This window comes from Macaca nemestrina, chromosome 1 (genome assembly GCF_043159975.1).
Source record: "Macaca nemestrina isolate mMacNem1 chromosome 1, mMacNem.hap1, whole genome shotgun sequence".
Taxonomy (NCBI): domain Eukaryota; kingdom Metazoa; phylum Chordata; class Mammalia; order Primates; family Cercopithecidae; genus Macaca; species Macaca nemestrina.
Genome location: NC_092125.1, coordinates 108,936,220 through 108,964,083, shown reverse-complemented (window position 1 = coordinate 108,964,083; position 27,864 = coordinate 108,936,220). Strand labels below are relative to the sequence as shown.

Genomic DNA, 27,864 nt, shown 5'->3' with positions numbered 1-27,864 from the left:
AAGACTGGACTCTACTTCCGTAATTCACAGGCAAATACATTTTAGGAAAAGGTACACTGTTGAAATAGAGATGTTAGGCCAGGCACAGTAGTAGCTCATGCCTGTAATCCCAGCACTTTGGGAGGCCGAGGCGGGCGGATCACCTGAGGTCAGGAGTTTGAGACCAGCCTGGCCAACATGGAGAAACCCTGTCTCTACTAAAAAGTACAAAATTAGCCGGGCGTGGTGGCGCATGCCTGTAATCCCAGCTACTCGGGAGGCTGAAGCAGGAGAATTGCTTGAACCTGGGAGGCAGAGGTTGCGGTGAGCCGAGATCATGCCATTGTACTCCAGCCTGGGCAAAAAGAGCAAACCTCCATCTCAAAAAAAAAAAGAAATAGAGATGTTATCAGTCAGTGAAGAGTAACCAGGGATTTTCGTTGTCCAGCTTTGATAGGGCAAGGGAAGATCTTTCTTGAATCATCTTTAGCTTCAGGAGCACAGCTGCTTGAAAGATGAGAGAAATGGCTTAGCTACCTGGAGGGTTAATTATACAACAGAGGTCCTGTTGCCTTCTGATCTGATCACTTGTATCTCATTTGCAGATCACCTTTAGGCTCCACAGCCTCTGCCCCAGCACCCTCAGCACCCCCAGCCCCTCCAGCACCCCCAGCCTTCCATGGCATGCTGGAGCGGGCCCCAGCAGAGCCCTCCTACCGTGCTCCCATGGAGAAGCTTTTCTACTTACCTCATGTCTGCAGCTATACCTGTCTGTCTCGAGTCAGACCTATGAGGAATGAGCAGTACCGGGGCAAGAACCCTCTGCTGGTTCCATTACTGTATGACTTCCGGCGGATGACAGCCCGGCGTCGAGTTAACCGCAAGATGGGCTTTCATGTTATCTATAAGACACCTTGTGGTCTTTGCCTTCGGACAATGCAGGAGATCGAACGCTACCTTTTCGAGACTGGCTGTGACTTCCTCTTCCTGGAGATGTTCTGTTTGGATCCATATGTTCTTGTGGACCGAAAGTTTCAGCCCTATAAGCCTTTTTACTATATTTTGGACATCACCTATGGGAAGGAAGATGTTCCCCTATCCTGTGTCAATGAGATTGACACAACCCCTCCACCCCAGGTGGCCTACAGCAAGGAACGTATCCCGGGCAAGGGTGTTTTCATTAACACAGGCCCTGAATTTCTGGTTGGCTGTGACTGCAAGGATGGGTGTCGGGACAAGTGAGTTGGTGGGGAGAATTGCTGCCCCTGCTTCCAACTTTGTTATGGTTGTCTTCCTTTTCACCTCTTCCTTTCCCTTGTATCTGTACTGCTTTCCCCATCTTCCTTTACCTCTTCCCTCACCTGGAACTCATGCTATAAGGCCTCCATGAAAGCTATGAGGTAGGGAGACTGGAGTCTGACATGGCCACACTGAGCAACCCTGGGTACATGAGTATTGTGTTATTTTGTTCTCTGATCCCCCCGCTCCTTTCCTTTATTTCTCTCTGTCATATAGGTCCAAGTGTGCCTGCCATCAACTAACTATCCAGGCTACAGCCTGTACCCCAGGAGGCCAAATCAACCCTAACTCTGGCTACCAGTACAAGAGACTAGAAGAGTGTCTACCCACAGGGTAAGTGGTCAAGGAATAGCACAATACCTCAGAGAGACTGAGGAGCATGTTCTTGGTTTTCTCTGCTTATAGAAATCATCAGAAATCTAAAAATTGGAACCAAAAATAGAATACCAGAAGAGGCATTTTTTTTTTTTTTTTTTTTTTTTTTTTTTTTTTTTTTTTGAGACGGAGTCTCGCTCTGTCGCCCAGGCTGGAGTGCAGTGGCCGGATCTCAGCTCACTGCAAGCTCCGCCTCCCGGGTTTACGCCATTCTCCTGCCTCAGCCTCCCAAGTAGCTGGGACTACAGGCACCCGCCACCTCGCCCGGCTAGTTTTTTTTTTTTGTATTTTTAGTAGAGACGGGGTTTCACCATGTTAGCCAGGATGGTCTCGATCTCCTGACCTTGTGATCCGCCCGTCTCGGCCTCCCAAAGTGCTGGGATTACAGGCTTGAGCCACCGCGCCCGGCCTAAGAGGCATTTTATTAATTAGATCTTATTTCCTGACTTCTCAAACACTTTTTTTCTTGGGCTTTCCTTGAAATGAAGACATAGGATGATTGAATAGTGTCTAGCAATTTTCTGTTGCAAAAAAAGATTATCTTAATTTCATAGCTAAATGAATGTCTTAACAGATTATGATTTACTCTTGTAAGTGACGTGTTCAGAGAGAAGTAGGCAGGGACTTGATTACATAGGGATTTATAAACCAGAATGAAAAAAGTTAGAATCAGGCTGATACAGTGGCTCACACCTGTAATCCCAGCACTTTCGGTTGCTGAGGTAGGTGGATCACCTGAGGTCAGGAGTTTGAGACCAGCCTGGCCAACATGGTGAAAGCCTGTCTCTACTAAAAATACAAAAATTAGCCAGGTGTGGTGGCGGGCGCCTGTAGTCCCAGCTACTCGGGAGAGTGAGGCAGGAGAATCGCTTGAACCCAGGAGGCAGAGGTTGCAGTGAGCCGAGATCGTGCCAGTGCACTCCAGCCTGGGTGACAAGAGCGAGACTCTGCCTTAAAAAAAGAAAGAAAGAAAAAAGAAAAGTTAGAATCAAATTCATGGTGCTCTTAGAGAATTTTAAGCAGCCAAGTGATATGACCTACCTTTTTCAGATTACTCTGGCTTCTTTGTAGATCATAGGTCTTAGGATGGCAAAAGTAGATCTTGGAAGACCAATTAGGAGATCATTATAGGAGTATAGCAGAGAAAGACATGGTTGTAGCTATGGCTTGCAATAGAATGGAGGTGACAGTAGAGGTAAGAAGGATAGATTTGGGATGCATTAATAGGTAGATCTACAGAATTGGATAGATTGTGGAGTCGGGGGAAAAAGTAGAAGCAAAGACAATTCCTAAATTTTTGACTTGAGCATCTAAGTGGTTTTTGGTGCTTTTTACTGAGATGGAAGACCAAAGGAGTAATAGGTTTGAGTGAAATTCAGTTTTTGTTTTGGCCATGTTAAGTCCGAAATGCCTGTCAGGCAATCCAAGTAGAAACGTCAAGAAGGCACTGGGATTTCTGGAGAGAAGTGTAAGAGTTGGATATAAAAATTTAGGAATCATCAGCACAGGAATGATATTCAAAGCCTGGATGAGTTCACCTAGACACAACGTTGATAATAGAGAAGGTGGCTCAGGAGTAAGCCCTGGGTCCGCCAACATTTAAAGGTTGAGCAGAGGAGGTAGAACCAGCATGAGTTTGAGGACAGCTACTGAGGAGGGCAAGGCCGAAAGATTGCTTGAGGCCTGGAGTTTGAGACCAGACTGGGCAACATAGTAAGACCCTGTGTCTAAAAAAAAAAATTGTTGGGGCCAGGAATGGTGGCTCACGCCTGTAATCCCAGCACTTTGCGAGGCCGAGGCAGGCAGATTGCTTGATGTCAGGAGTTCAAGACCAGCCTGTTCAATATGGTGAAACCCCATCTCTACTAAAAATACAAAAACTAGCCGGGGATGGTGGCGAGCACCTATAATCCCAGCTACTTGGGAGGCTGACACAGGAGAATCACTTGAACCCGGGAGGAGGAGGTTGCAGTGAGCCAAGACCGCACCATTGCACTCCAGCCTGGGCAAGAAGAGTGAAATTACATCTCAAAAACAAAATGGTTGGCCAGGCACAGTGACTCACGCCTGTAATCCCAACACTTTGGGAGGCCAAGGTGGGTGCATCACCTGAGGTCAGGAGTTCAAGACCAGCCTGGTCAACTTGGTGAAACCCCATCTGTACTAAAAATACAAAAATTAGCCAGGCATGATCACGCACGCCTGTAATCTCAGCTATTTGGGAGGCTGAGGCAGGAGAATCGCTTGGACCTGGAAGGCAGAGGTTACAGTAAGCTGAGATTGCACCACTGCACTCCATCCTGGGCAACACAGCAAGACTCTGTCTCAAATAAATAATTTAAAAATAAATTTTTGGCCGGGCGCGGTGGCTCAAGCCTGTAATCCCAGCACTTTGGGAGGCCGAGACGGGCGGATCACGAGGTCAGGAGATCGAGACCATCCTGGCTAACACGGTGAAACCCCGTCTCTACTAAAAAAAATACAAAAAAAAAAAAAACTAGCCGGGCGAGGTGGCGGGCGCCTGTAGTCCCAGCTACTCCGGAGGCTGAGGCAGGAGAATGGCGTAAACCCGGGAGGCAGAGCTTGCAGTGAGCTGAGATCCGGCCACTGCACTCCAGCCCGGGCTACAGAGCAAGACTCCGTCTCAAAAAAAAAATAATAATAAATAAATAAATAAATAAATAAATTTTTTTTTTTTTTTTTTTTTTTTTTTTTTTTTGAGATGGAGTCTTGCTCTGTCACCCAGGCTGGAGTGCAGTGGCGTGATCTCAGCTCACTGCAAGCTCCACCTCCCGGGTTCACGCCATTCTCCTGCTTCAGCCTCCCGAGTAAGTAGCTGGGACTACAGGCACCCGCCACCATGCCTGGCTAATTTTTTGTATTTTTAGTAGAGACAAGGTTTCACTGTGTTAGCCAGGATGGTCTCGATCTCCTGACCTCATGATCCGCCCGCCCCAGCCTCTCAAAGTGCTGGGATTACAGGCGTGAGCCACTGTGCCTGGCCTAAATTTTTTAAAAATTAGCCGGGCATGGTGGGTGCATGCCTGTAGTCCCAGCTACTTGAGAGGCAGAGGCAGAAAAATCACTTGAGCCCAGTAGTTCAAGGCTGCAATGAGCTATGATCACGCCCACTCTAGCCTGGGGTGACAGTGCGTGACTCATCTCTAAAAGAGGAGGAGGACAACAAAAGAGTGGAGTATAGCATGGTAAATTGGTATATATAAACACGTGAACTAATAAACATAGTGATCAAGATACATAATTAACAAAACAGCGAGGAGAAAAGCATCAGTGAAATAATTCAGAAAGTGTCCCATAATTGAAGGGTCTGTGTTTCTGAATTGAAAGGGCCAATTAGGTCCCAAAATAATGAAGGATAAAGGTAGATTCTCATTTAGAGACATTATCATAAAATGTCAGAACACTGAGGGGAAAAAAAATCCTAAAAGCTTCCAGAGAAGAGACACAGAACACATTAAAAAATAGACTTGAAATGACTTCAGCCTTCCCTGAAAGTAACACTAGAAGCTAGATAGCAATTGACGAATCTGTTCAGAATTCTAAGGGAAAATTATTTCCAACCTGGAATTTTTAACTCGGGCAAACTATCAATTTGGTGTTACAGTAGGCTAAAGACATTTTTTTAGACATGCAGTACCTCAAAGTTTTTCATCATTCCCCTTCTCAGAAAGTTTCTGGAAATATTTGCAAAAATGAGAGGGAAAGCCAGGAAAGTGGAAGACAGGTGGCAGTGAAGTGAAAGAGGCTTCCAGGCTGACAGCTGTGTACTAGGGATAGAGAAGAGCCACTGCAAGAGCAGGTCAGATGCTGCAGGAACCACTTCAGGAAAATCAGTTTAATAGAAAACCTGAGGTGCCTGAATACGTTCAGAGGAGATTGAGACTACTGGGGAGATCATAGGATGAATTTTGCTGATTACAAACTAAACAAAGGAATAGACGGTTGTTAACTTTAGTTGCATTGCTATATCATGTATGTTTTAATAACAAAGTTTTGAATCTAACAATAGTGTTTAGATTTGATAATGCTGGGTGGTACATGAGTGTTCCTGATATCTTTTTTACATGTTTGAAATGTTTCATAAAAATATTTTCAAATAATCACAAATAATATGTCACTCCCCTGCTTAAAACTCTATAATGTAGTCCCACTGCTGTTTGGATTTTATTCTGACTCTTAACCTTAGGTTATATATCTGGCCCTTTCCTATCTCCCTCCAAAGTCGTTCCAACTACACTGATATTTTTCAGTTCCTGGATCCAGTTCCACCAGTGTTTTCCAGCCTGCCTCTGGAGACTTGCACATGCTGTGCCCTCTTCTTGGCATCCTTCCACTTTTCTTTGTGTGGCTATCTTCTTTAACCTTGAGCTTTCAGCTGTAAAGTCACCTCCTCAGAGAGACCTTCCCTGACCACTTTAAAACTAGGTCATTTTACTCCCTTAATTCTCTCATTGAGCACCATGTTTGTGTTCTTTATAGCATTTATGACAACTTTTGTTGACGTGTTTTTCTTCTTTTCCGTTATAATATAAGCTCCTTCATGAAGGCAAGGGTCTTATGTGTCTCTTTGTCTGTCTTGCTAACCATTGTATCACCAGTTTACCCAATGCCTGGCACATAGTAAGCACTTAGGCCAGGTGCGGTGGCTGACGCCTGTAATCCCAACACTTTGGGAGGCGAAGGTGGGCAGATCATTTGAGGTCAGGAGTTCGAGACCAGCCTAGCCAACATGGTGAAACCCTGTCTCTACTAATAAAGTACAAAAAATTAGCCAGGCATGGTGGCGCGCACCTATAGTGCCAGCTACTCAGAAGGCTGAGGAGAATCAGTTGAACCTGGGAGGCGGAGGTTGCAGTGAGCCAAGATTGCATCATTGCACTCAGCCTGGGTGACAGAAGGAGACTTCGTCTTAAAAAAAAAAACAAAAACAATTGGCCAGACGCAGTGGCTCACACCTGTAATCCCAGCACTTTGGGAGGCCCAGGCAGGTGGATTACGAGGTCAGGAGTTTGAGACCAGCCTGACCAAAATGTTGAAACCGCCCCCCCCACCCCGTACTAAAAATACAAAAATTAGCCATGCATGGTGGCGGGCGCCTGTAATCCCAGCTACTCCAGAGGCTGAGGCAGGAGAATCACTTGAACCCACGAGGTGGAGGTTGCAGTGAGCCAAGATCCCACCACTGCATTCTGGCCTGGGCAACAGAGTTAGACTCTGCCACAAAAAAAAAAAAAAAAAAAAATAGTAACCACTTAAATTTTAGGGAATGAAGGAATGATACTCAGTATAGCTACTGTAAAGGTTTCATGTGGTAATGATTACACCTGAGTTCAAATTCCAGCCCTGCCCCTACTGAGCTGATCTTTTTTGATCAACTGTAAACACAGGATATTAACATAAACACTAGCCTGGGGTGACAGAGCGTGACTCATCTCTAAAAGAGGAGGAGGACAACAAAAGAGTGGAGTATAGCATGGTTAATTGGTATATATAAACACGTGAACTATTAAACCTAGTGATCAAGATACATAATTAACAGAACAGGGAGGAGAAAAGCATCAGTGAAATAATTCAGAAAGTGTCCCATAATTGAAGGGTCTGTGTTTCTGAATTGAAAGGGCCAATTAAGTCCCAAAATAATGAAGGAAGCCATGTCCCCAGTGGGGTTTTAAAGGATCTAACAAAGTTGTTTCTTGATCTGGTGCAGGTTACATGGTATGCTGAGTTTGTAAAATTCATTGATCTATAGACTTATGTGTACTCTCCTCTGTGTATATTACGTTTCAATAATCTTTTTTTCCCCTCTACCCACTAGACCACCAAGGAAATAACCTTTTTTTTTTTTTTTTTTTTTTTTTTTTTTTTGCTATGGAGTCTCGCTCCCAAAGTGCTAGGATTACCGACATGGGAAATAATCTTTTTTAAAGTTAGAAAAAAAAAAAAGCTAGACATGATGGCTCACACCTGTAATCCCACCACTTTGGGAGGCCATGGTGGGAGGATGGCTTGAGTCCAGTAGTTCCAGATTTGCTTGGGCAACGTGATGAGACCTTGTCTGTACAAAAAAAAAATTTAAGAATTAACTGGGCAAGGTGGCACACAGCTGTGGTCCCAGCTACTTAGGAGATTGCGGCAGGAGGATTACTTGAGCCCAGGAGGTCAAGGCTGCAGTGAGCTGTGGTTGTGCCACTGAACTATAGTCTCGGTGACAGAGCAAGACCATGTCTCAAAAAAAAAAAATTGGAGGCCAAAACAGGTGGATCACTTGAGGTCAGGAGTTCAAGACCAGCCTGGCCAACATGGTAAAACCCTGTCTCCAATACAAAAATTAGCTGGGTATGGTGGCATGCACCTGTAATCCCAGCCACCCGGGAGGCTGAGGCAGGAGAATCACTTGAACCCAGGAGGCAGAGGTTGGGTGACAAAGCGAGACTGTATCTCAAAAAGAAAAAAGACCATCTGTATTAGCATAGCTTTAAGGAGAGAATGTGAAAATGTATATATAAGGCTTTCACACCGTGCCAAACACAAATCGTATGCTTATTAAGTAGAAGCTGCTCTTACCATCTTTATCTGGAGGGATGTGACTAAAATCATGAAATAACTGAGCTGTTGAATCATTTCCAAAAGTAAATTTCTCCCATCAATTTTGCATACCAAGAAAATAAGTAAAATTCTAACATTGGGCAAATCATATAGAGCAAAAACGTTGTTACCTGAAACAATTAGTTTTCTTAGTATAACTGTGTTATCTTCCTTTAATGTTGGTATGTGCTAGATCCCTCTCATTACCTTTAATGTTGTTTAAAAATAATTAAAATTTTTTTTCTTTTTCAGAGATGGAATGGACTTGCTTTGTCATTCAGGCTGGAGCGCAGTGGTGTGATCGTAGCTCACTGCAACCTCGAACTCCTGGGCTCAAGTGATCTTCTCACCTCAGCCTCCTAAATAGCTGGGATTACAGGCATGAGCCACTGCGCCTGGCCCCAATTCTTAAATTAAATAGAATATGAGCTCCCCTGGGCCGGGCGCAGTGGCTCACGCCTGTAATCCCAGCACTTTGGTTGGCCAAGGGAGGCAGATGACGTGAGGTCGGGAATTCGAGAATAGCCTGATCAACATGGAGAAACCCCAACTCTACTAAAAATACAAAATTAGCCAGGCATGGTGGCGCATGCCTGTAATAATCCCAGCTACTTGGGAGGCTGATTCAGGAGAATGACTTGAACACGGGAGGCAGAGGTTGTGGTGAGCTGAGATCGCGCCATTGCACTCCAGCCTGAGCAACAAGAGCGAAACTCTGTCTCAAAAAAAAAAAAAAAGAATATGAGCTGCCCGAGGGTAGAAATTATGACCCTTTTTCTTTTTCTTTTTTTTTTGAGACAGTCACACCCCGTCTCCCGGGTTGGAGTGTAGTGGCGCGATTTCCGCTCACTGCAACCTCCGCCTCCCGCGTTCAAGGAATTCTCCTGCCTCAGCCTCCCAAGTAGCTGGGACTACAGACGCATGCCACCACACCCAGCTAATTTTTTTATTTTTATTAGAGACGGGGTTTTACCGTGTTAGCCAGGATGGTCTCAATCTCCTGACCTCGTGATCCGCCCACCTTGGCCTCCCAAAGTGTTGGGATTATAGGCATGAGCCACCACGCCCATGACCTTTTTCATTGTTGTTTCCAGTGTTTGGTAGAGCTCTTGGTGTTTAATAAATGTTTACTGAATAAAAGAATGAAAATCAACTTTACCATGAACATTAGTCACAATTCCTCCTATCTCTTTATTCCCTTTCGTATGTGTTATGTTGGCCTCTGTTTTTCTCACATTTATTTATTTTTATTATTACTATTATTATTATTATTGCTGTTATTAGTAAGAAACCTCACCTGGAATTTCTCACATATCTTTATTTTGTCTTTATTCTCACATGTCTTTATCTACTTCTATAAATTGACAGTCCATATAGTGCTTATTTTAATGGCTCTGTAATCTGTATTCCCATTATAGTTTGCTTAGCTTCTCTCCAGGTGTTAGGCACTCTAGCATTCACTTTTTTGAGCTGTATTGCTATAGACATCTTTAAATCTTTCTCCACCCTCTAAATGTTTTCCTTGGGCTATATTTCCAAATGAATCAAAGAGCATAGATAGTTCAATAGATCCATTCACTTAGATCATTACCTAATTTTTAATCTTTATCTACAACACATTATAAATGATAATAGCTTAAGAATTACAACAGTTTTATGGATTTATTGTGCTCTAGTGATCATATCGTGATTGATTTTATCCTAACCTCCTCCCAGGGTATATGAGTGTAACAAACGCTGCAAATGTGACCCAAACATGTGCACAAACCGGTTGGTACAACATGGACTACAAGTTCGGCTACAGCTATTCAAGACGCAGAACAAGGGCTGGGGTATCCGCTGCTTGGATGACATTGCCAAAGGCTCTTTTGTCTGTATTTATGCAGGTTGGTGATAAAATATAAGGGTTGTTTCCTGAGATTGGGACATGGTAGGGAATTGAACCAGAGACAAATTGAGCATAAGAAGAAAGTGCTTGACATGTGAACTGGAGTAAGAGGCGGCCAGGGACTTCTACAAAGAACGTGATGAGTGATGTACCTGTCTAGCTAGACCAGAGAGGGACACAAGTGTTTCACAAAGAAGAGAATGAAAAGGGATGAAATTTTGGACATGGTGATATTTCAGAGGACAGACATGATTATAGAGTCCAGTGTATCATTTTCTTCCGTGTCACTCGACTCAGAGATCTTTTAGCATAGCCCAGTACTCTTTTGATAAAGTAGAAGAAATGGAAAGACAGAAAGGGCAAGATTTAAAATGACAGTAAGTTCTCCATACTTTATCATAGTTAAGATACAAAGGGAGGTATTATCAAAGAAACACTGGGCCAGGCGTGGTGGCTCACGCCTATAATCCCAAAACTTTGGGAGGCCGAAGTGGATGGATCACCTGAGGTCAGGAGTTGGAGACCAGCCTGGCCAACATGGTTGAAACCCCATGTCTATTAAAATACAAAAATTAGCCAGGTGTGGTGGTGGACGCCTGTAATCCCAGCTACTTGGGAGGCTGAGGCAGGAGAATCACTTGAACCCTTGAGGCAGAGGTTGCAGTGAGCCGAGATCATGCCACTGCCCTCCAGCCTGGGTGACAGAAGTGAAACTCTAACTCAAAAACAGAAAAAAACAGAAATGAGAGACCAGAATGGAGGCTTTTTGACTCTATATGCTGGTAGAGCGGGTATTGATGGAATGACCCTTATTCTTTCTAATAGGTCCCCGTGGCCAGGTGCGGTGGCTAACACCTGTAATCCCAACACTGGGAGGCTGAGGCGGGCAGATCACCTGAGGTCAGGAGTTCAAGACCAACCTGGCCAACATGGTGAAACCCTGTCTCTACTAAAAATACAAAAAAAAATTAGCCAGGTGTGGTGGTGTGCACCTGTAGTCCCATCAGGAGGCTAAGGCAGGAGAATTGCTCGAACCTGGGAGGCAGAGGTTGCAGTGAGCCGAGATTGCACCACTGCACTCCAGCCTAGGTGACAGAGCAAGACTTCATCTGAAAAAAAAAAACAAAACAAAACAACTAATAGGTCCCCATAACCCTAGAAGGCCTTTAATTCTCTTCATTCTCAGGCAAAATCCTGACAGATGACTTTGCAGACAAGGAGGGTCTGGAAATGGGTGATGAGTACTTTGCAAATCTGGACCATATCGAGAGCGTGGAGAACTTCAAAGAAGGATATGAGAGTGATGCCGCCTGTTCCTCTGACAGCAGTGGTGTAGACTTGAAGGACCAGGAAGATGGCAACAGCGGTACAGAGGACCCTGAAGAGTCCAATGATGATAGCTCAGATGATAACTTCTGTAAGGATGAGGACTTCAGCACCAGTTCAGTGTGGCGGAGCTATGCTACCCGGAGACAGACCCGGGGCCAGAAAGAGAACGGACTCTCTGAGACAACTTCCAAGGACTCCCACCCCCCAGATCTTGGACCCCTACATATTCCTGTTCCTCCCCCAATCCCTGTAGGTGGCTGCAATCCACCTTCCTCTGAAGAGACACCCAAGAACAAGGTGGCCTCATGGTTGAGCTGCAATAGTGTCAGTGAAGGTGGTTTTGCTGACTCTGATAGCCATTCATCCTTTAAGACTAATGAAGGTGGGGAGGGCCGGGCTGGGGGAAGCCGAATGGAGGCTGAAAAGGCCTCCACCTCAGGACTAGGCATCAAGGATGAGGGAGACATCAAGCAGGCCAAGAAAGAGGTAAGTAGTGGCAGAAAGCTCTGAGAGCTATGGCTTTAACTTTGGTGCAGTAACAAACTTAATGCAGTCTCACCATGAGTCTTTGCATGTAGATTATTCTACTTGATGGATATTTCTGTGGCCACCTTGTTATCTCTCCCCCTAATTAGCACATACCTAGTGTTTGTTTAAAGAACCAAATTATTGGCCGGGCATGGTGGCTCACGCCTGTAATCCCAACACTTTGGGAGGCCGAGGCAGGTGGATAACTTGAAGGTCAGGAGTTGGAGACCATCCTGGCCAACATGGTGAAACTCTGTCTCTACTAAAAAATACAAAAATTAGCCAGGCATGGTGGCGCATGCCTGTATTTCCAGCTACTTGGGAGGCTGAGGCAGGAGAATCACTTGAACCCGGGGGGCAGAGGTGCAGTGAGACGAGATCGCACCACTGCACTCCAGCCTGGGTAACAGAACGAGACTGTCTCAAAAAAAAAATTATTTTAAAATCCACATGCCTGGTGGTAGAGGGTGGACAAGTATCTGATTAATTCCAAAATGAAAGATTCATAAGTGATTTTTTAATGTTAAATGCTGTTTCAAGTTATTCACATCATTGTTTACTTGTACTAGAGAAACAATAATTGATTTTAAGTATCTCTTTGATGATGTTGATGCTTTCCACATTACAGATGGTAAAACTGTCCCTGGTTGCTATAAGCCTGCTCGTGGTATTTTCCATCAGCATTAAGCCCCATCACTGAGAAGGCTTAAAGGCTCCAGCCAGAGAGTGTAGTGAAGATTGCTGTCAAGTTGCAGAGTGGTTTACCCACCCCACTTTAGAATGTGTACCTGTCACTGGCTGATGTTATCTTTGGAGGTCATTTGAAGTCTGATTATTGGACTTGTTAACTTTAGGCTGTGAAAGCATTTAACCCTTCACTTGTTCTTTTCCAGGACCTTGATGACCGAAACAAGATGTCAGTGTAAGTGCCTTTTGTTCATTTGTTTTGTTTTGTTTTAAGACAGAGTCTTGCTTTGTCACCCAGGCTGAGTGCATTGGCGTAATCTCAGCTCATTGCAACTTCCCCCTCCCAGGCTCAAGAGATTCTGCTACCTCAGCCTCCCTAGTAGCTGGGACTACAGGCGTGCACCACCACATGTGGCTAGTTTTTCTATTTTTTGTAGACACGGGGTTTCACCATGTTTCCCAAACTGGTCTTGAACTCCTGGGCTCAAGCGATGCTCCCAAAGGGGATCCTCAGCCTCCCAAAGTGCTGGGATTACAGGCATTAGCTGCTGCATCCGGCCCAGTGCCTTTTTGACCTGTTTCCAAATCTGCCTTCTCTCAAATCTAGGCTAGAAGCCTAAGAAACAGCCAGTAACCTGTTGGCCTCATTCCTTCCCCTCCCATCAGAGTTACTGAAAGCTCTCGAAACTACGGTTACAATCCTTCTCCCGTGAAGCCTGAAGGACTTCGCCGCCCACCTAGTAAGACTAGTATGCATCAAAGCCGACGACTCATGGCTTCTGCTCAGTCCAACCCTGATGTAAGTGACCTTCTCAAGCTTCTAATAAAGGAACACGGGCCATTGTCACCTCATCAAGTCCTTCACTATAATTACTGTTAGGTCTTCTACTTCTTTAGCCTTGACTTCCTGCCTTATTTTCTTTCATCCAGCATCTAAGCCTCCTCTTGCCATTGCCCCTTCCTGCTAGACCATGGGTAACAGCAAGGACTTTAAGGAGCCCTTCCCATTTACTTCTCTTCCTTCTTACCCTCCTGATTCCCCAGGATGTCCTGACACTGTCCAGCAGCACAGAAAGTGAGGGGGAAAGTGGGACCAGCCGAAAGCCCACTGCTGGTCAGACTTCGGCTACAGCGGTTGACAGTGATGATATCCAGACCATCTCCTCTGGCTCTGAAGGGGATGACTTTGAGGACAAGAAGAACATGACTGGTAGCCTGGAAAAATGTTGGGAATGGTGGGAGCCTGGAAAAATGTTGGGAGTGGTGGGAAGAAATAGTAAGAAACTTGGGATAGAGCATTTTTTAAGGAAGCTAAAGAAGTAGTGGGTAAAAATTCAGATCCTAAGAACTGGAGCATCTCTGGGAGGGCTTTCTGACTCCGAGCTAAACTATTCTTTGACACATCCTCTCTCATTTCCGGTTTGCTACTCTTTTCCCCTCAGATCTAATTATGCTTGGGAAAAAACTGCCACTTAGGATCTTTGAGTTCCGGCGTATTGGTGTTTCTTAGCTGCAATGTTGGGAGAGAAACAGGGGTAGAATGTCCATTCGTGAGTTGGGATGGGTCCTGACCCCATTCTCCCTCCTGTCCAGGTCCAATGAAGCGTCAAGTGGCAGTAAAGTCAACCCGAGGCTTTGCCCTTAAATCAACCCATGGGATTGCAATTAAATCAACCAACATGGCCTCTGTGGACAAGGGGGAGAGTGCACCTGTTCGTAAGAACACACGCCAATTCTACGATGGCGAGGAGTCTTGCTACATCATCGATGCCAAGCTTGAAGGCAACCTGGGCCGCTACCTCAACGTGAGACCCCTCTCCCCACCTCTAGATGCTGGATTATCCCATAGTCCTCAAATTTCTGTTAACATACTCTATAAGCCCACCTTTTCTTGTTACAAACTCTTGATCTCAAAGGATCTTAAAGAGGTAGCTTTCTTTCAAAGCATCTGTTATAATGGGGAGGGTCAGACAGCATTTTTCTTCCAACTCTCACTCCCCCTGCAAAGCCAGATTCAGTTTCCCTGGCTCTTATTTGATCCTGTCCTTAAACCTACAGCACAGTTGCAGCCCCAACCTGTTTGTCCAGAATGTCTTCGTGGATACCCATGATCTTCGCTTTCCCTGGGTGGCCTTCTTTGCCAGCAAGTAAGGAGTCAGGAAAGGGGAAGACTGGGGAGGGGCAAGGACCACTGAAGTTCCAAGGGCCCCTCCTCCATTCATGATGCAACTTCACCTACATATTCAGTAACCCCAAGGGCCTGGGTTATCTGCTGTCTTCGCCACACACCATTCTTTTTCTTCCTCTTCAGAAGAATCCGGGCTGGGACAGAACTTACTTGGGACTACAACTACGAGGTGGGCAGTGTGGAAGGCAAGGAGCTGCTCTGTTGCTGTGGGGCCATTGAATGCAGAGGACGTCTTCTTTAGAGGACAGCCTTCTTCCCAACCCTTCTTGAACTGTCGTTTCCTCAGGAACTGGGTCTTCCTGATTGTTGAACCCTGACCCGAAGTCTCTGGTCTAGCTACTCCCCCCAGCTCCTAGTAGATAGAAATAGGGGTTCTGGACCAGATGATCCCTTCCAATGTGGTGCTAGCAGGCAGGATCCCTTCTCCACCTCCAAAGGCCCTAAAGGGTGGGGAGAGATCACCACTCTAACCTAGGCCTGACATCCCTCCCATCCCACATTTGTCCAAGTGTTCCTGCTTCTAACAGACTTTGTTCTTAGAATGGAGCCTGTGTATCTACTATCTCCAGTTTGTATTATTTCTTGAAAGTCTTTTAACAATATGATAAAACTAAGGTTGTGATTTCGTTTGTTTCAGCCCGATACTCCCAAATATGGATCTTTCAGTGAGATACTATCCCAATCCTCCCCCGTGGGCTGCTGTCATTAATCTTCTATCTTGTCTACCTTTGCTGCTTTTTTTTTTTTTTTGAGAAGGAGTCTCGCTCTGTAGCCCAGGCTGGAGTGCAGTGGCCGGATCTCAGCTCACTGCAAGCTCCGCCTCCCGGGTTCACGCCATTCTCCGGCCTCAGCCTCCCGAGTAGCTGGGACTACAGGCGCTGCCACCTCGTCCGGCTATTTTTTGTATTTCTTAGTAGAGACGGGGTTTCACCGTGTTAGCCAGGATGGTCTCGATCTCCTGACCTCGTGATCCGCCCATCTCGGCCTCCCAAAGTGCTGGGATTACAGGCTTGAGCCACCGCGCCCGGCCTACCTTTGCTTCTTGCATGTGAATTATTTTAGATGGAGTTCTCGCTCTGTCACCCAGGCTGGAGTGCAGTGCGCTATGTCGACTCACTGCAGCCTCTGCCTCCCAGGTTCAAGTGATTCTCCTGCCTCAGCCTCCCAAGTAGCTGGGATTACAGGCGCCTGCCATCACGCCCAGCTAAATGTGTGTATTTTTAGTAGAGATGGGGTTTCGCCATGTTGGCCAGGCTGGTCTCAAACGCCTGACCTCTAGTGATCCACCCTCCTTGGCCCCCCAAAGTGCTGGAATTACATGCATGTGAAATTTAAAAAAGAAAATGTTACATAACTGCAAGGAAGGCATAAGAAAGACTCTCTTCGTTTATTTAGTTGATCTCCCTTCTCAATTCCTAATAGTCTGACACTTGTTGCCATGTTTTATTTAATATTTTTTATTTAATCTTTTAATTTTTAAAAAAAAAAACCCATTAACAGTACATTTTGGTCTAAAATGGTCCCTCTGCTGAAATGCTAGGTGCTAGCCGTAATTCTGGCTTTAAAACCAAAACCCCAAATATTTAATAAATAAAAATTAGAATTAGTTGCCATTCTACTCCAAACCAGCTAGCCTAGCTGAAGAGGGAAGGGGAAGAGGCCAGAGAATGGAGGCGGCAGTCAGATCTTAGACCTGTGGCTACAGGGACAGCTGAAAGAAGTAGCACAAAGAAAGATCATCCGAGCAGTCCCCAGTACAGCCCCCACTTTTTGGCAGAAGTAGGGTAAGGGTTATGTGCACCCTCCTACCCTCAATTCATTTGTGTCATAGAGGGAAAAAGTTAATTAAGTCAGCTCAGCTTTGGTTTCTGGCCCAAGTTTTAGGGAGCTTAGAAAGGTGAGCCCTGGTCCAGCTTTGGCAGAATGAGGCCCACAGATGGGACAATAAGGCACAACCCTGACTCTCGAGGTCAGGGAGTCAAAGGCAAACAGCTAGGGCCAAATTCTCAGAATAAGGAATGTGAGTTGTAACCCCTACCCACAGAGAGCTGAGGGAGGGCCTCAAAAGCAGTAGAAAGGATGACTTGGAGGATAGGGAGGAAAATACAACCATCCCCCTCTAACAGAATATAACCAATGTCCCCCTACCTGGGAATAAGCTGGTTAGAATTTGGTTTAAAGGCAACTGGGTGAAAAGCAAGGAGGGAGGATGCAGAGAATTCTCCTCTCACTTTCTCCTTTTTCCCCAGAGCTTAAAGTGACCCTATAGCGCGGGGAGGGGGGTAGTTCCTTGGCTTTATGCATTAATCTGGGAGGCAACTGGAATAATGGTTCAGTCATTCTTACGATGGTGGTTATTGAGGATGGGGTGGCCATTGGCTAGGGGCCGGCTCTTTGCTCCTCCCCCAGCTGCAGCCTCCTCCCCCTCTGAGCTCTCTGTTTCTTCCCGGTCACTGCGTTCATCTTCTACCACCTGTGGAAAAGGGACAAGAACGGTTATTACATGAGATCCTCAAACCCCTAAAGACTGCTTCTCTGAGGGCTTGCTCCTGTTATACCCAAGGCCCCACACTAGTTTTTTAGAGGATTGCTGGCAAGATGGGAGTTCAGGAAGTCGTAGAGAGTAGTAAGGCCTACACAATGGGGACAGAGCCTTTACCTTTCCAGTTATGAACTTGTGGGCCATGCGCAAAATGAGGTAGGCCCAGAAGATATGCAGCAGCTGTAGAACTCCCATCATGGAATTGAAGAAGTAATAGCCAAAGAAGGCAGGATAGAGCTCCAGTGGGTACACTAGGGTGCAATGCAGGATCCTGAGGATTCAAGGAGAGAGAATTGTAAACAAGGACAAGAGCAGGTAAGACACCAGGGGGATACAGGAGCAGGAGAAAGGCAAGGCTTCTGATTTCTTCAGAACAGGAGTGTAGCCTGGCTGCCTACTCACCAGAAGGGCAGGATGACCAGTCGGGTGATGATGAAAACAATGGCGAAGATGATGAAGATGTTGTTGCAGGTGTTCTTCCATCCCGCGTAGTTAAACATCTTGGCTGACTGCATAGAGAGCCCCCATCCATCATCATGGGCTCCTGACTCCCTCAAGTACATTCATATGTACACTCCAGTTAGGAGCACTGACTCTGTGCCCTCCTCCTTGGTCCCAGGAATGTCACCCTCCAAATTCCCACCCCGCACCTCCCTCCCAAAGAAAATAAAAGGGACAGAAGAACCTGCAACCAGGGTCTGTAGGTTTGAGGAAGCCTAACCTCCAGCAGGTAATCGGAAGAGTCATGCAGAGCCATGATGAGAGTCCCAGCTCGGATGTAATTGGCAAACCAGGAAAAGCTGATGAGGATGATGGTGGCCACATGGTGGATGATCTGTTCCTTGAAATCCTGCAGAGATGATGCAGGCCCCAGGGACTTTTTCTTCCCCAGCTCTCACTATGCCTTCCCCCTTGCCTTTAGTTCCCCGAATACCAACAGCTCCATTCAGAGTACCCAGAAGTCAAAGGAGAGGGTGTTCATCCCAGGGCCTCATTTTGGCTCTTAGGCTTAATTGCACAACCCCTTCACCCACCTTTCGCTTGACATCAGAGGCAATGCTGAAGAGCAGGGACCAGTAGAAGGAAAGTTCAATCATGTAGTACCAATACTGGGAAGGGATAGTGCTCTGGGAGAGGAGAGAGAGGTAAGAGCAACCAGCCCCAAGGGTGTCCCCACTCCACAAACCCTCTAGTCCCTGAGGTTCTTCATCCCATCACTCTAATCCCTCTGCTATGGATTCCACAAACTGTCTCTTCACTGGGGTGTGTCTTAGTCCACCCACATATGAGGAAGCAAGACTCATACCTGTATGGGATATCCCTCCCAAACTTTCTTCATGTCATAGAACCAGGGTTTCTGCAGAGATGGTGAGAGGTTAAAAGAGGAGGAACCCAAATTCCATGGCCTCACCTGACCTTGCCAGAGAACCTAATCCCACCTCCCAGTAATCCCCACTCACATCCACAATGACGGCCATGCCGGCAATGAAGGCAATCAGGTAAAATGTGAATCTCCAGCTGGCAAAGGAAGCGGAAATGGCTAGGTCAGAGAACAGCACAGTCCCCCAGCAGCCCCCAAATACCTGCAGATATCCTCAATACCATTAATAACTGAATTCACCTCCTCACATCTCCCTGCATATAGCCACCACCTATCCCTCCCAGCAAGACACATCAGGATCTTGCTTGCCACCCAGCTTTTCCTGCCCCAGCCTCCCCCACCTGGCTTCTCGGAACTTCTTGAGGAGACTGGGCCGGTCCTGGTTGCGGCGGCGGCGGAACCAACGCTCTACCTGGCGGCCGGAGAGCCCGCTCTGCCGGGACAAAAGCTCTACCTCCACCTGGGCATAGTGAAGAAGCCCATTGTTATGTTTACCTTCGGAACTCAGCAGCACCCCCAGCCTCTCCCAGTAACAAGCTCAGTCAGCACCACTGCTTCCCCATCTCTTCACCTGCCAGAGCGAACATTCAAACCCTCTCCCCTCCCCACCAAACCCAGTGATTCCCAGAGTCAGGGCAGCATGCGGCTCATACCTGCTTGGGCTGCTTGCCACTGGTCAGGTAGAAATGTTCCAAGGTGGCATTGGGAGGTGCCCGCAGTCGGGTTTTCTCCTTTATGTTCAAGAGAGCAGCCAGTGGTGTAGCCACGTACCTGGGGAAGGGATATAAGTAAGGTATCTAGCTTGCTGGGAAGGGAAAGGGCTGCAAGCTAAGGCAACTTTACCCTGGCCTCAGTTTCCCCAGCTTCCTGGCAACCCCCTTTTCTCTAGCCTCCAGGGCTGCCCACAGCTGACAAAGCTGCCTGTGTGTTCACTAGTGGCCAGGCGGGTGGCGGGTGGAGGGTGAGAACAAATAACCATTGATGGAAAGGGCCTGGGGGTGCTGAGCCTTCAGGAAGACAATGGTGCCTTCAGGGGAGGGGGTGCACAGTGGGCAGGAACCTGAGTAGCCAGAACATCAGGGTCTAGGGCTAATTAAATAGCAAGGAACAAACTTGAAGTCCAAGAAACTACAACTGGCAACTGGGGAAGGCATGAGGGTACACTGGCATGCTTACAGCTCAAAGAAGTATCGAACGATGAGGAAGAGCAAGGCCAGGGGCAGCGTGATATAGAGATCTGAGGCTTTGGCGTAGACACGTCCATCTCGGTCTTCTAGATCGGCCCAGGTCAAGTTCACAGGCAGCCACAGGCGTTCCCACCAGAAGTAATCATACAAAGTCTGGAGCATCCTGAGTGAGAGGCAAAGGGGAGGGCATCAAGAGGAAGTAGCTATGGGGGAAGAGATAGATGAATGAAAGTTTTCAGGGTGTATCAAAAGGAGAAGGGGGCAGAGTCGAACTCTAGATTCCTATCCTGGCTATGCAGCCTTGGGCAAATCAGTTTCCTCATCTGTAATATGGTGGCTTTCCAGTTTTAACATTTACTGTCAGGCTGGGCGTGGTGGCTCACACCTGTGGTCCCAGCACTTTGGGAGGCCGAGACTGGCAGATTACGAGGTCAGGAGATCCAGACCAGCCTGGCCAACATGGCGAAACCTCATCTCTACTAAAAATACAAAAAATTAGCTGGGTATGGTGGCGGACGCCTATAGTCCCAGCTACTTGAATGGGTGAGGCAGGAGAATCGCTTGAACCCAGGAGGTGGAGGTTGCAGTGAGCCGAAATCATGCCATTGCACTCCAGCCTGGGTGATAGAGCAAGACTCCATCTCAAAAAAAAAAAAAAAAAAAAAAAAAAAATTTATTGTCTATAGCAACCTGCAGATGTGATTCCCTGGAATTAAGAAACTTGGGGTCCTTACAACCTCTGATTTCGGGAGGCAGGGAGAACCTTGGGGGTCTTGTCATTTTTCTATCTCAACCTGGAAGACAGGCAGGACCTGGCCCTAGAAACTATAGCCAACAATCTGAGTAAAGTCCCTCCCTTATCCCCCCATGCTCTGGCCATTTCCTCAAGCCTCCAAGCCAACTTAGCTGAAAGCTTCCAGGGGGTGCCCCAAAACACTGCAGGGCTGAGGCAAACCCTTCTTCCTCTTCCCTACAACCTACAACTCATCTGAGTAGCAGGTCCCTAAAGAAAAATTGAAGAGACAGGGTAGGCTAGGCAGTGGCTCATGCCTGTAATCCCAGCACTTTGGGAGGCCGAGGCAGTCTGATCACTTGAGCTCAGGAGTTTGAGACCAGCCTGGGCAACACAGTGCAACCCCATCTCTACAAGAAGTACAAAAATTAGCTGAGTGTGGTGGCACATGCCTGTAATCCCAGCTACTTGGGAGGCTGAGGTGGGAGGATCACTTGAGCCTGGGAGGTGAAGGTTGCAGTGAGCTGTGATCTCGCCACTGCACTCCAGCCTGGGTAACAGAGACTATGTCTTTAAAAATAAATAAATAGGCCGGGCGCGGTGGCTCAAGCCTGTAATCCCAGCACTTTGGGAGGCCGAGATGGGCGGATCACGAGGTCAGGAGATCGAGACCATCCTGGTTAACACGGTGAAACCCCGTCTCTACTAAAAAATACAAAAAACTAGCCAGCCGAGGTGGCGGACGCCTGTAGTCCCAGCTACTCGGGAGGCTGAGGCAGGAGAATGGCGTGAACCCGGGAGGCGGAACTTGCAGTGAGCTGAGATCCGGCCACTGCACTCCAGCCTGGGTGACAGCGCGAGACTCCGTCTCAAAAAAATAAATAAATAAATAAAAAATAAAAATAAATAAATAAATAAATAAAGCCAGGATAAAGCAAAATTATGTCCCCAAATGATGCTGAGCTCCACAATCACTGGACATCGAACTGCACACAAGGTTGACACTCCATGACAAGCCATCTAGTCCCTACACATAAGGCAGAAGGACCCTATGTATAACTCTTCAGAAAGAAAAGTGAAGGTAGGGCTGCAAAGAGTCAGGGATTATAGGGCAGGGAACCAAGACAGCAAACCAATACATCTGGTGGAATTAAGAGCTATTCTTTTATTTTCTTTTGAGACAGGGTCTTCCTCTGTCACCCAAGCTGGAGTGCAGTGGTACAATAATGGCTCACTGCAACCTCCACCTCCCAGGTTCAAGCCATCCTCCCCTCCCGCTTCAGTCTCCCGAGTGGCTGGGGCTATAAGTAGCATGCACTACCGAGTAGCAAGCACCACATCTGGCTAATTTTTGAATTTTTTTTTTGGTAGAAACGGTTTTGCCATGTTGCCCAGGCTGGTCTTGAATTCCTGGGCTCAAGCAACCTGCCGGCCTTGGCCTCCTAAAGTGCTAGGATTACAGGCATGAGCCATTGTGCCTGGTCAGAGCTATTTCGTATAAATGCTCATCCAGAAAATAAAATCCTAGTCTGCAGGGGAACACCCATACCCCCTCAGTCTAGGAAAGAGCCGCTATGTAAACCTTCTCCCCCAACTGAAAGAGGAACAACATGGTGGGAGTGACCACTTGGATACCCAGAGGAGGGAAGGAACGGTCTGTGTGTGGCTCACGAGGGAAGAGCAGCTGCTTGGAGCTGAGAGGAACGGCAAGATGGTCCAGAAGAGCCAGGGATGCTGGGTCCAGCACAACACCTGGCAATCCTAGGACTCAGGAAGAAGCTACAGCAGGATGACCAGGACAGTCTTTTCCAGGCTTCCCACCCCTTGTTCCCCTCCTGGGAAGGAAGTGAGGCAGTGGGATTTAGGCTGGCCCAGAAAGTGAAAGCAGAGACAGGAAGAAAAGAGAGTGGTGAGATTGTTATCCACCGTGACCTAGAGACTAGTTGGTGCCACTGACTGAAGAAAGAGCCTGAGACCACAGCTGGGCTGGGCTGGTCCTGCTGCTGCTCTGACAGCTCCTGCTCCACCCCCACCCACCACAGAAGCCCTTGCGAAATCCCTCAGCCTGTCATGGATCAGTATTCCAGCTCAAGGACTTTTACCCCCTTGTCCCCACTCCTGGTCACTGCTCTCTCGGATGAAATCAGAAGTCAGCACTGCCAGTAAAGGAGCTTCAGCTCCACCTTCTCCCCTCCTCCTCCCCCAAATCACACACACACATTCCAGGCACTGCCCCTGCCCCCTCCACCTCAGCCAGAATAAATATTTAATTAAACAGATGGAAGCCTTCTGAACTGAACAAAATTAAATGTAATTACCCACAGCGGAACTTTCCCCACACAAACACACACACACTTTTTTCCTAGAGAAAAGTTGTAGAAAATTGAATAGAGAAGGGACAAGAGTAGAAACTGCACAGAGACAGGACAATGTGGAACACCTTGATGTGTGCACGTGACCCCCTCTTTCCACTTTTTGCTCAGCCTGATTGGAAGCGAGAAATCAGCCTGACCCAGTCACCTGACTGCTGTCTCTTGGAGCCCAACTTCTCCAGGGAAATGTAAAGCCAAAGGTACCGTGTTGCCCCGGCAGTCCTAGACTTTGGATCCCATCCCTAGCCAGGTCAGTGAAAACTGGCAGGGATGTTTCTCTAGTCAGGCGGCAGGCTGGAGTCACAGAGGGAGGGTGGAGGCCCTGCTGGACTCCTGGGGCCCAGGAATGTCTCATGCCTGCAAAGCAGGGGGTGGGGGTGGGGGGCCGGGGTAGGGGGGCAGACAAAGTAGGCACTAGAGCATGGTCAAGGGCAGACACCTGGGCAGTGCAACTTCTTCATCCCCAAGATGAGATAGCACCTGTCCTCTTCCACTCCAAGCAGGGAGAGTGGAAGACTTGGGAAATGCAGATTAATGGAGGCTTTTACACGGAGGTTGCAGGCTTCCCATGACCACAGCCCTCCCTGGTGGTCCTGTACCTCCATTAGCAGAGAGGCACTACCCCCATCTCCCCAGCAGGGAGGCCCCAGATTCAGCAGGGTCAGGACCTCTGACTCAACATGAGGGGAGGGGAGGGCAGCAGGGGCCTGGCCGGCCTCACTTACACATCCCCACAGAACCAAAGAGTTGGGTCCCTGTGGCGGTGCTGGGGAGGCCTCTTAGCACCAGCATACGGATCCGAGCAAGACCCCATAAACAAAAGGCTGGGGCAAGAAAAGGTGAAGTTTACACAGGGTAAGGAGACAACGTTTTTCCAGGCCCGCTGGGCCTTCAGGGCAGTTACTTGACTTCTTGTGGAGAAAATCACATCTACAAACACTTTTCCACCCAGACTTCCCCCATACACATGAAGAGACATGGTATCTGTCTACGCTCTCTCACACACACCTGCTTTAGAGGCACAGATGCCACTTTCTGAGGCACAGCCTGGAGAGGGGCCAGAAGAGCAGGGATTTAACTGGCATTGGATTAACAGGAACTTGAGCAGGACTCTGCCCAGCCCCAACCTTTGCCCCAACTCTGACTGACATCCCCACAAGACCCCTCTAGGTGGATGAAAGGTGCAGAGGATCCCCACGGGAGTTTGTAGATCCAAAGGGCTGAGAGGGCAGCTGTTTGGGCCTGAGAGGAAGGAATTCTCCCCCACTCCATGTGGTCAGTCTGACTGGCTCTCACAGTTTGGAGGAATAACTGAGGAAAATAGAAAGCGGTTGTTGACAAGGGAGGAGTGACAAAGGTCCCACCGGCTCCCTGCTTCCACTGAAGAAGTCCTGAATAGTCTCTTCCTTGTTGAAAACTTTTTTCAGGCAACAGCAGCAGGTCATGAACTAGAAGTTGACAGGCCATGGATGGAGCCAAGGAGAGGTGTGTTATCCCTCCAGGCTGCAGGATGGGCCTCAAAATAAGCCAGATTGTAAGAAGAGGTGGGTGAAAGGCGGTCAGAACAGCAGTCCTCAGCCCCATCTGGCCTACAGCTTGTCTGGAAAGTCCCACCAAAGGCCTCCACAGACCCAAACACTGCAGGAGACTATGGCCCCAGGGGCAGGGAGAGGCCGGTGGGTTTGAGAGACAGCTGGGGCGGTGCTGAAGGACACAGTGAAGGATCAGCCAGCCTGTGGACAGTGACAGGGGAAAAAGGAGGCCCTTCCTCCCAGGGGAAAATCTGGCCAGAGGCCCCAGTGAGGGGAGTAGGGGACCAGGGGAGAAAAGGCTCTCTCTCTGGAACACAGACTGTGCAGATCATGGTATGCTCAGGGCCAGGTCCTCAGGGACAGGGCTGCAGACAAGTCCTTCCCCTTAGGAGCCCCTTTACATGTGCAGCCACTCACACCCAGGTGCGGTCACGCCGACTCCGGTATGGGGCAGCAACCCCCACCCACCCCTGCCCCAGCACAGATATAAGTCCCTGCTGGAGGCCTGCTGGGACTTAGTTCTCCAGGAACAGGGGAGCACTGCATTCGTCACGATCCTCAGAACCCCCTGAACCTGGGCCTGGCAACTCAGGTGACTGAAACCAGGTTTTGATGCCAGGAGCCAGGCTTAGGGAGGGAGAAACTCCAACTGCAGGCTAAAGATGAATGCTCTACACCTGCAGTCAACCCACTTGCCACGGGCCTCTGGTGATTAACAAGCTACGGCCCAGAAAGCCAGTTCCACCAGGAGCTCCCTTGCCAGCCATCCACACCTCATAACGGTATGCCTTAGCCCTGCCGGCCGGGGCAGGCGCTCTGGGCCGCTCCTTCCTGTTTCCCGTTAAGCACATGGAAGCTCTGACCTCGCCTGCGAGGTGGGCACCGTGGGCCGGTAGGAAGAAAACGGGGCAGGGCCCTCCCCTCTCCTCCCACCCGAGCCACAGGACGCGTCCAGGCCGGGGCAACCCCGCGGACCGCTGCCAGGGTGGAGGCTCTCGCGCCAATGGTCACCAGGCTCCTCCACTCTCCAACAAAGGGGCGCCCGCGGCTCGGCCCCGTCGCCCGCAGCCCCCGCGTCCCCACCTCCCGCCCTACCTGTTGCCCAGGAGGGCTCCTCCGGCTCGGGGCGGCGCTACCGCGGACTCCGCGGCGCCAGGCCCGCCGGCCCCGGCCGCTCCCTTGAGGCGCTGCGCCCGCCCTCCCCGGCCGCCGCCATGAGCGCCCGCAGCGACCCCGCCAGCGCCGCCCCCCGCCCCGGCCCCGCGGCCTCCCCAGCCCGGCCCCTCCGCCGCCCTGCGACAAAGCGGCCTCCGGGGCTCCCAACTTTTCCGCAGCCCCTTCCCACCCCCGCGCGGGGATCGGGCGCCGGGCGGGGGCCCCGACTCACTCGGCTGCAGATCCGGCGGGGCCGGGGCCGCTGCTCCGTGTGATCCGTCTGCTCGGGTGGCTGCTCCGAGGCCCCGAGGCCTGGCTCCCCGCGCCTCTCCTCACTCTTCCGCCCGCCCGCCGGCCCGCGCCCGCCCTCGCCCTCCCTCCTCCGCCCGCCGCCGCCGCCGCCGCCGCCCGCCGAGCCCAGTCGAGCTGAGCCCGAGCCCAGCCGGGAAAGAAAGGCCGCGAGCAGCCCAGGGGCCGGGAGGCTGGGCGTGGACGCGAGGCGAGGGCGGGGCGGGCCGTTGCGCTGCGGCTGCCCCTCCGCCCCGGCGCGGAGCCGGGACCCCAGCCCTCAGCTCCCGGGCCCGCAGCCACGCCCACGCCCGTCACCGTGCTCTAGAGAAGCCCCCGACGTGGGGAGGCGGGTGCGGGCTCCTCCGGCCGCTTCGGTCTGTTTTCGGGGTGGGAGGTCTCCCACCGGGACCGACACAGACGCACTGGATGCCGCGGGGTCCCGGGCTCCGAGCGGCGGCGTCCCTGCCCCCTCACTCCTACCCACCCCCACCCACCCCCAACTGCTGTGCGGCCCCGGGTCCCCGCCGGAGTGGGCACATTCCCACTTCCAGCCCCACGGGGCGCGGGCGGAGGAGGGCGCAGCCCGGGGGTCCTGCCCAAGTGCCTCGCGCCGAAGCTGAAAACCTCTCCAGGGCAGACCCAAGCAGCCGAGCCTCCAGACCCAGTCAGAGCCTGCGACCCCTCGGGCGACCCTCGCCTACCCCACCGTAAAAGCCGCGGACTTTCCACCCAGGTGCTACGGGACCCACCCCGGTGGCAAGGAAGAGCAAACCCGAACGTGCGCACACCCGAGGGCCCTGTCTCAAAGAGCCACCCCAACTTTTGTTTTGTAAAATGTATTTGAGTTTTCAAATGACACTACCTTTATCCGTATTCGATTTCGTGTTAAAAAGTGTTTCCCGGACGGGCGCGGTGGCTCACGCCTGTGATCCCAGCACTTTGGGGGGCTGAGGCGGGCAGATCATCTGAGGTCAGGCGTTCGAGACCAGCCTGGCCAACATGGTGAAACCCCGTCTCTACTAAAAATACAAAACTTAGCTGGGCACGGTGGCACGCTCTTGTAATCCCAGTTACTCGGGAGGCTGAGGCATGAGAATCGCTTGAACCCTGGAGGTGGAGTTTGCAGTGCGCCGAGATCTCGCTGCTGCACTCCAGCCTGGGCGACAGAGCGAGACTCCGTCTCAGGAAAAAAAAAAAAAAAAAAAAAGTGTTCTCCCCTTGGCCTGGCGCGGTGGCTCATGCCTGTAATCCCAGCACCTGGGGAGGCCGAAGCAGGCAAATCACTTGAGGTCAGGAGTTCAAGACCAGCCTGATTAATATAGTGAGACCCCCATCTCCTTTATAAATTAAAAAAAAAAAAAAAAAAAAAAAATTCCCCTTGAGTTGTGTGGTAAAATTACTGTTTCGGAAGTAATTACTGTTGGAAGATGCAACATGTTTTTCCTAGAAAGCTGGTCTTAACTCCTAACGGGAACGAATGATGACTAAGATGTATTTGAGGGCTCCTATACAGGGAGAGCTGCAGCTTACTCCATGGAGAGGTACTTTTGTCAAATTTCTAACCTAGATGAAGTGTTGCCTTTTTTACGCTGTCGCCATCAGAGCCTCTGACACTAGCTTGTTTCCCGTTTATCTGGTCAAGTCCTGGTAGGAAGGAGTGCAACCCCCACTAATCCTGTTGGAGGGCCCATCCCTCATCTCAGGCCCTTTCTGTAGGGTAAGGAGGCTGTCCAACCCGCTTGTTCTGCCTCTCTTTTCACGGGGATGCGCGGCCCAGGCACACCATGGGAAA

General features: G+C 49.3%; 2 protein-coding genes across 9 annotated transcripts in view; one reads left to right on the top strand and one right to left on the bottom strand.

Annotated features, from left to right (window-relative positions):
* The window catches only part of LOC105497821 (SET domain bifurcated histone lysine methyltransferase 1), a 40,869-nt gene extending 25,376 nt beyond the window's left edge, over positions 1-15,493 (top strand). For 5 of the 7 annotated variants that reach the window (XM_011769227.3, XM_011769226.3, XM_071085883.1 and 2 more), the window contains exons 13-22: positions 585-1,217; positions 1,495-1,611; positions 9,976-10,145; positions 11,334-11,962; positions 12,898-12,926; positions 13,358-13,490; positions 13,736-13,901; positions 14,285-14,496; positions 14,750-14,838; positions 15,003-15,493. In XM_011769227.3, the coding sequence (XP_011767529.2) occupies positions 585-1,217; positions 1,495-1,611; positions 9,976-10,145; positions 11,334-11,962; positions 12,898-12,926; positions 13,358-13,490; positions 13,736-13,901; positions 14,285-14,496; positions 14,750-14,838; positions 15,003-15,120 (2,296 nt within the window). In that variant the 3' untranslated portion in view covers positions 15,121-15,493. Of the gene's footprint in view, positions 1-584; positions 1,218-1,494; positions 1,612-8,511; positions 10,146-10,972; positions 11,311-11,333; positions 11,963-12,897; positions 12,927-13,357; positions 13,491-13,735; positions 13,902-14,284; positions 14,497-14,749; positions 14,839-15,002 lie in introns of those variants that run through there. The other 2 variants (XM_071085885.1, XM_071085886.1) reach the window with 2 other exon arrangements.
* Positions 15,494-16,247: 754 nt separating this feature from the next.
* On the bottom strand, positions 16,248-26,141 carry LOC105497822 (ceramide synthase 2). Of its 2 annotated transcripts, none has more exons than XM_011769231.2 (11): positions 26,014-26,141; positions 19,979-20,152; positions 19,456-19,573; positions 19,144-19,262; positions 18,882-18,939; positions 18,728-18,778; positions 18,456-18,548; positions 18,143-18,271; positions 17,824-17,930; positions 17,539-17,692; positions 16,248-17,352 (listed from the first exon to the last, which is right to left on the bottom strand). In XM_011769231.2, the coding sequence occupies exons 2-11, from the start codon at positions 20,149-20,151 to the stop codon at positions 17,212-17,214; spliced, it is 1,143 nt and encodes a 380-aa protein (XP_011767533.1). In that variant the 5' UTR covers position 20,152; positions 26,014-26,141; the 3' UTR covers positions 16,248-17,211. The 2 variants fall into 2 exon arrangements, with proteins under 2 accessions (XP_011767533.1, XP_011767532.2); XM_011769230.2 differs by lacking the exon at positions 26,014-26,141 and adding an exon at positions 25,722-25,740.
* Between the last annotated feature and the right edge of the window lie 1,723 nt (positions 26,142-27,864).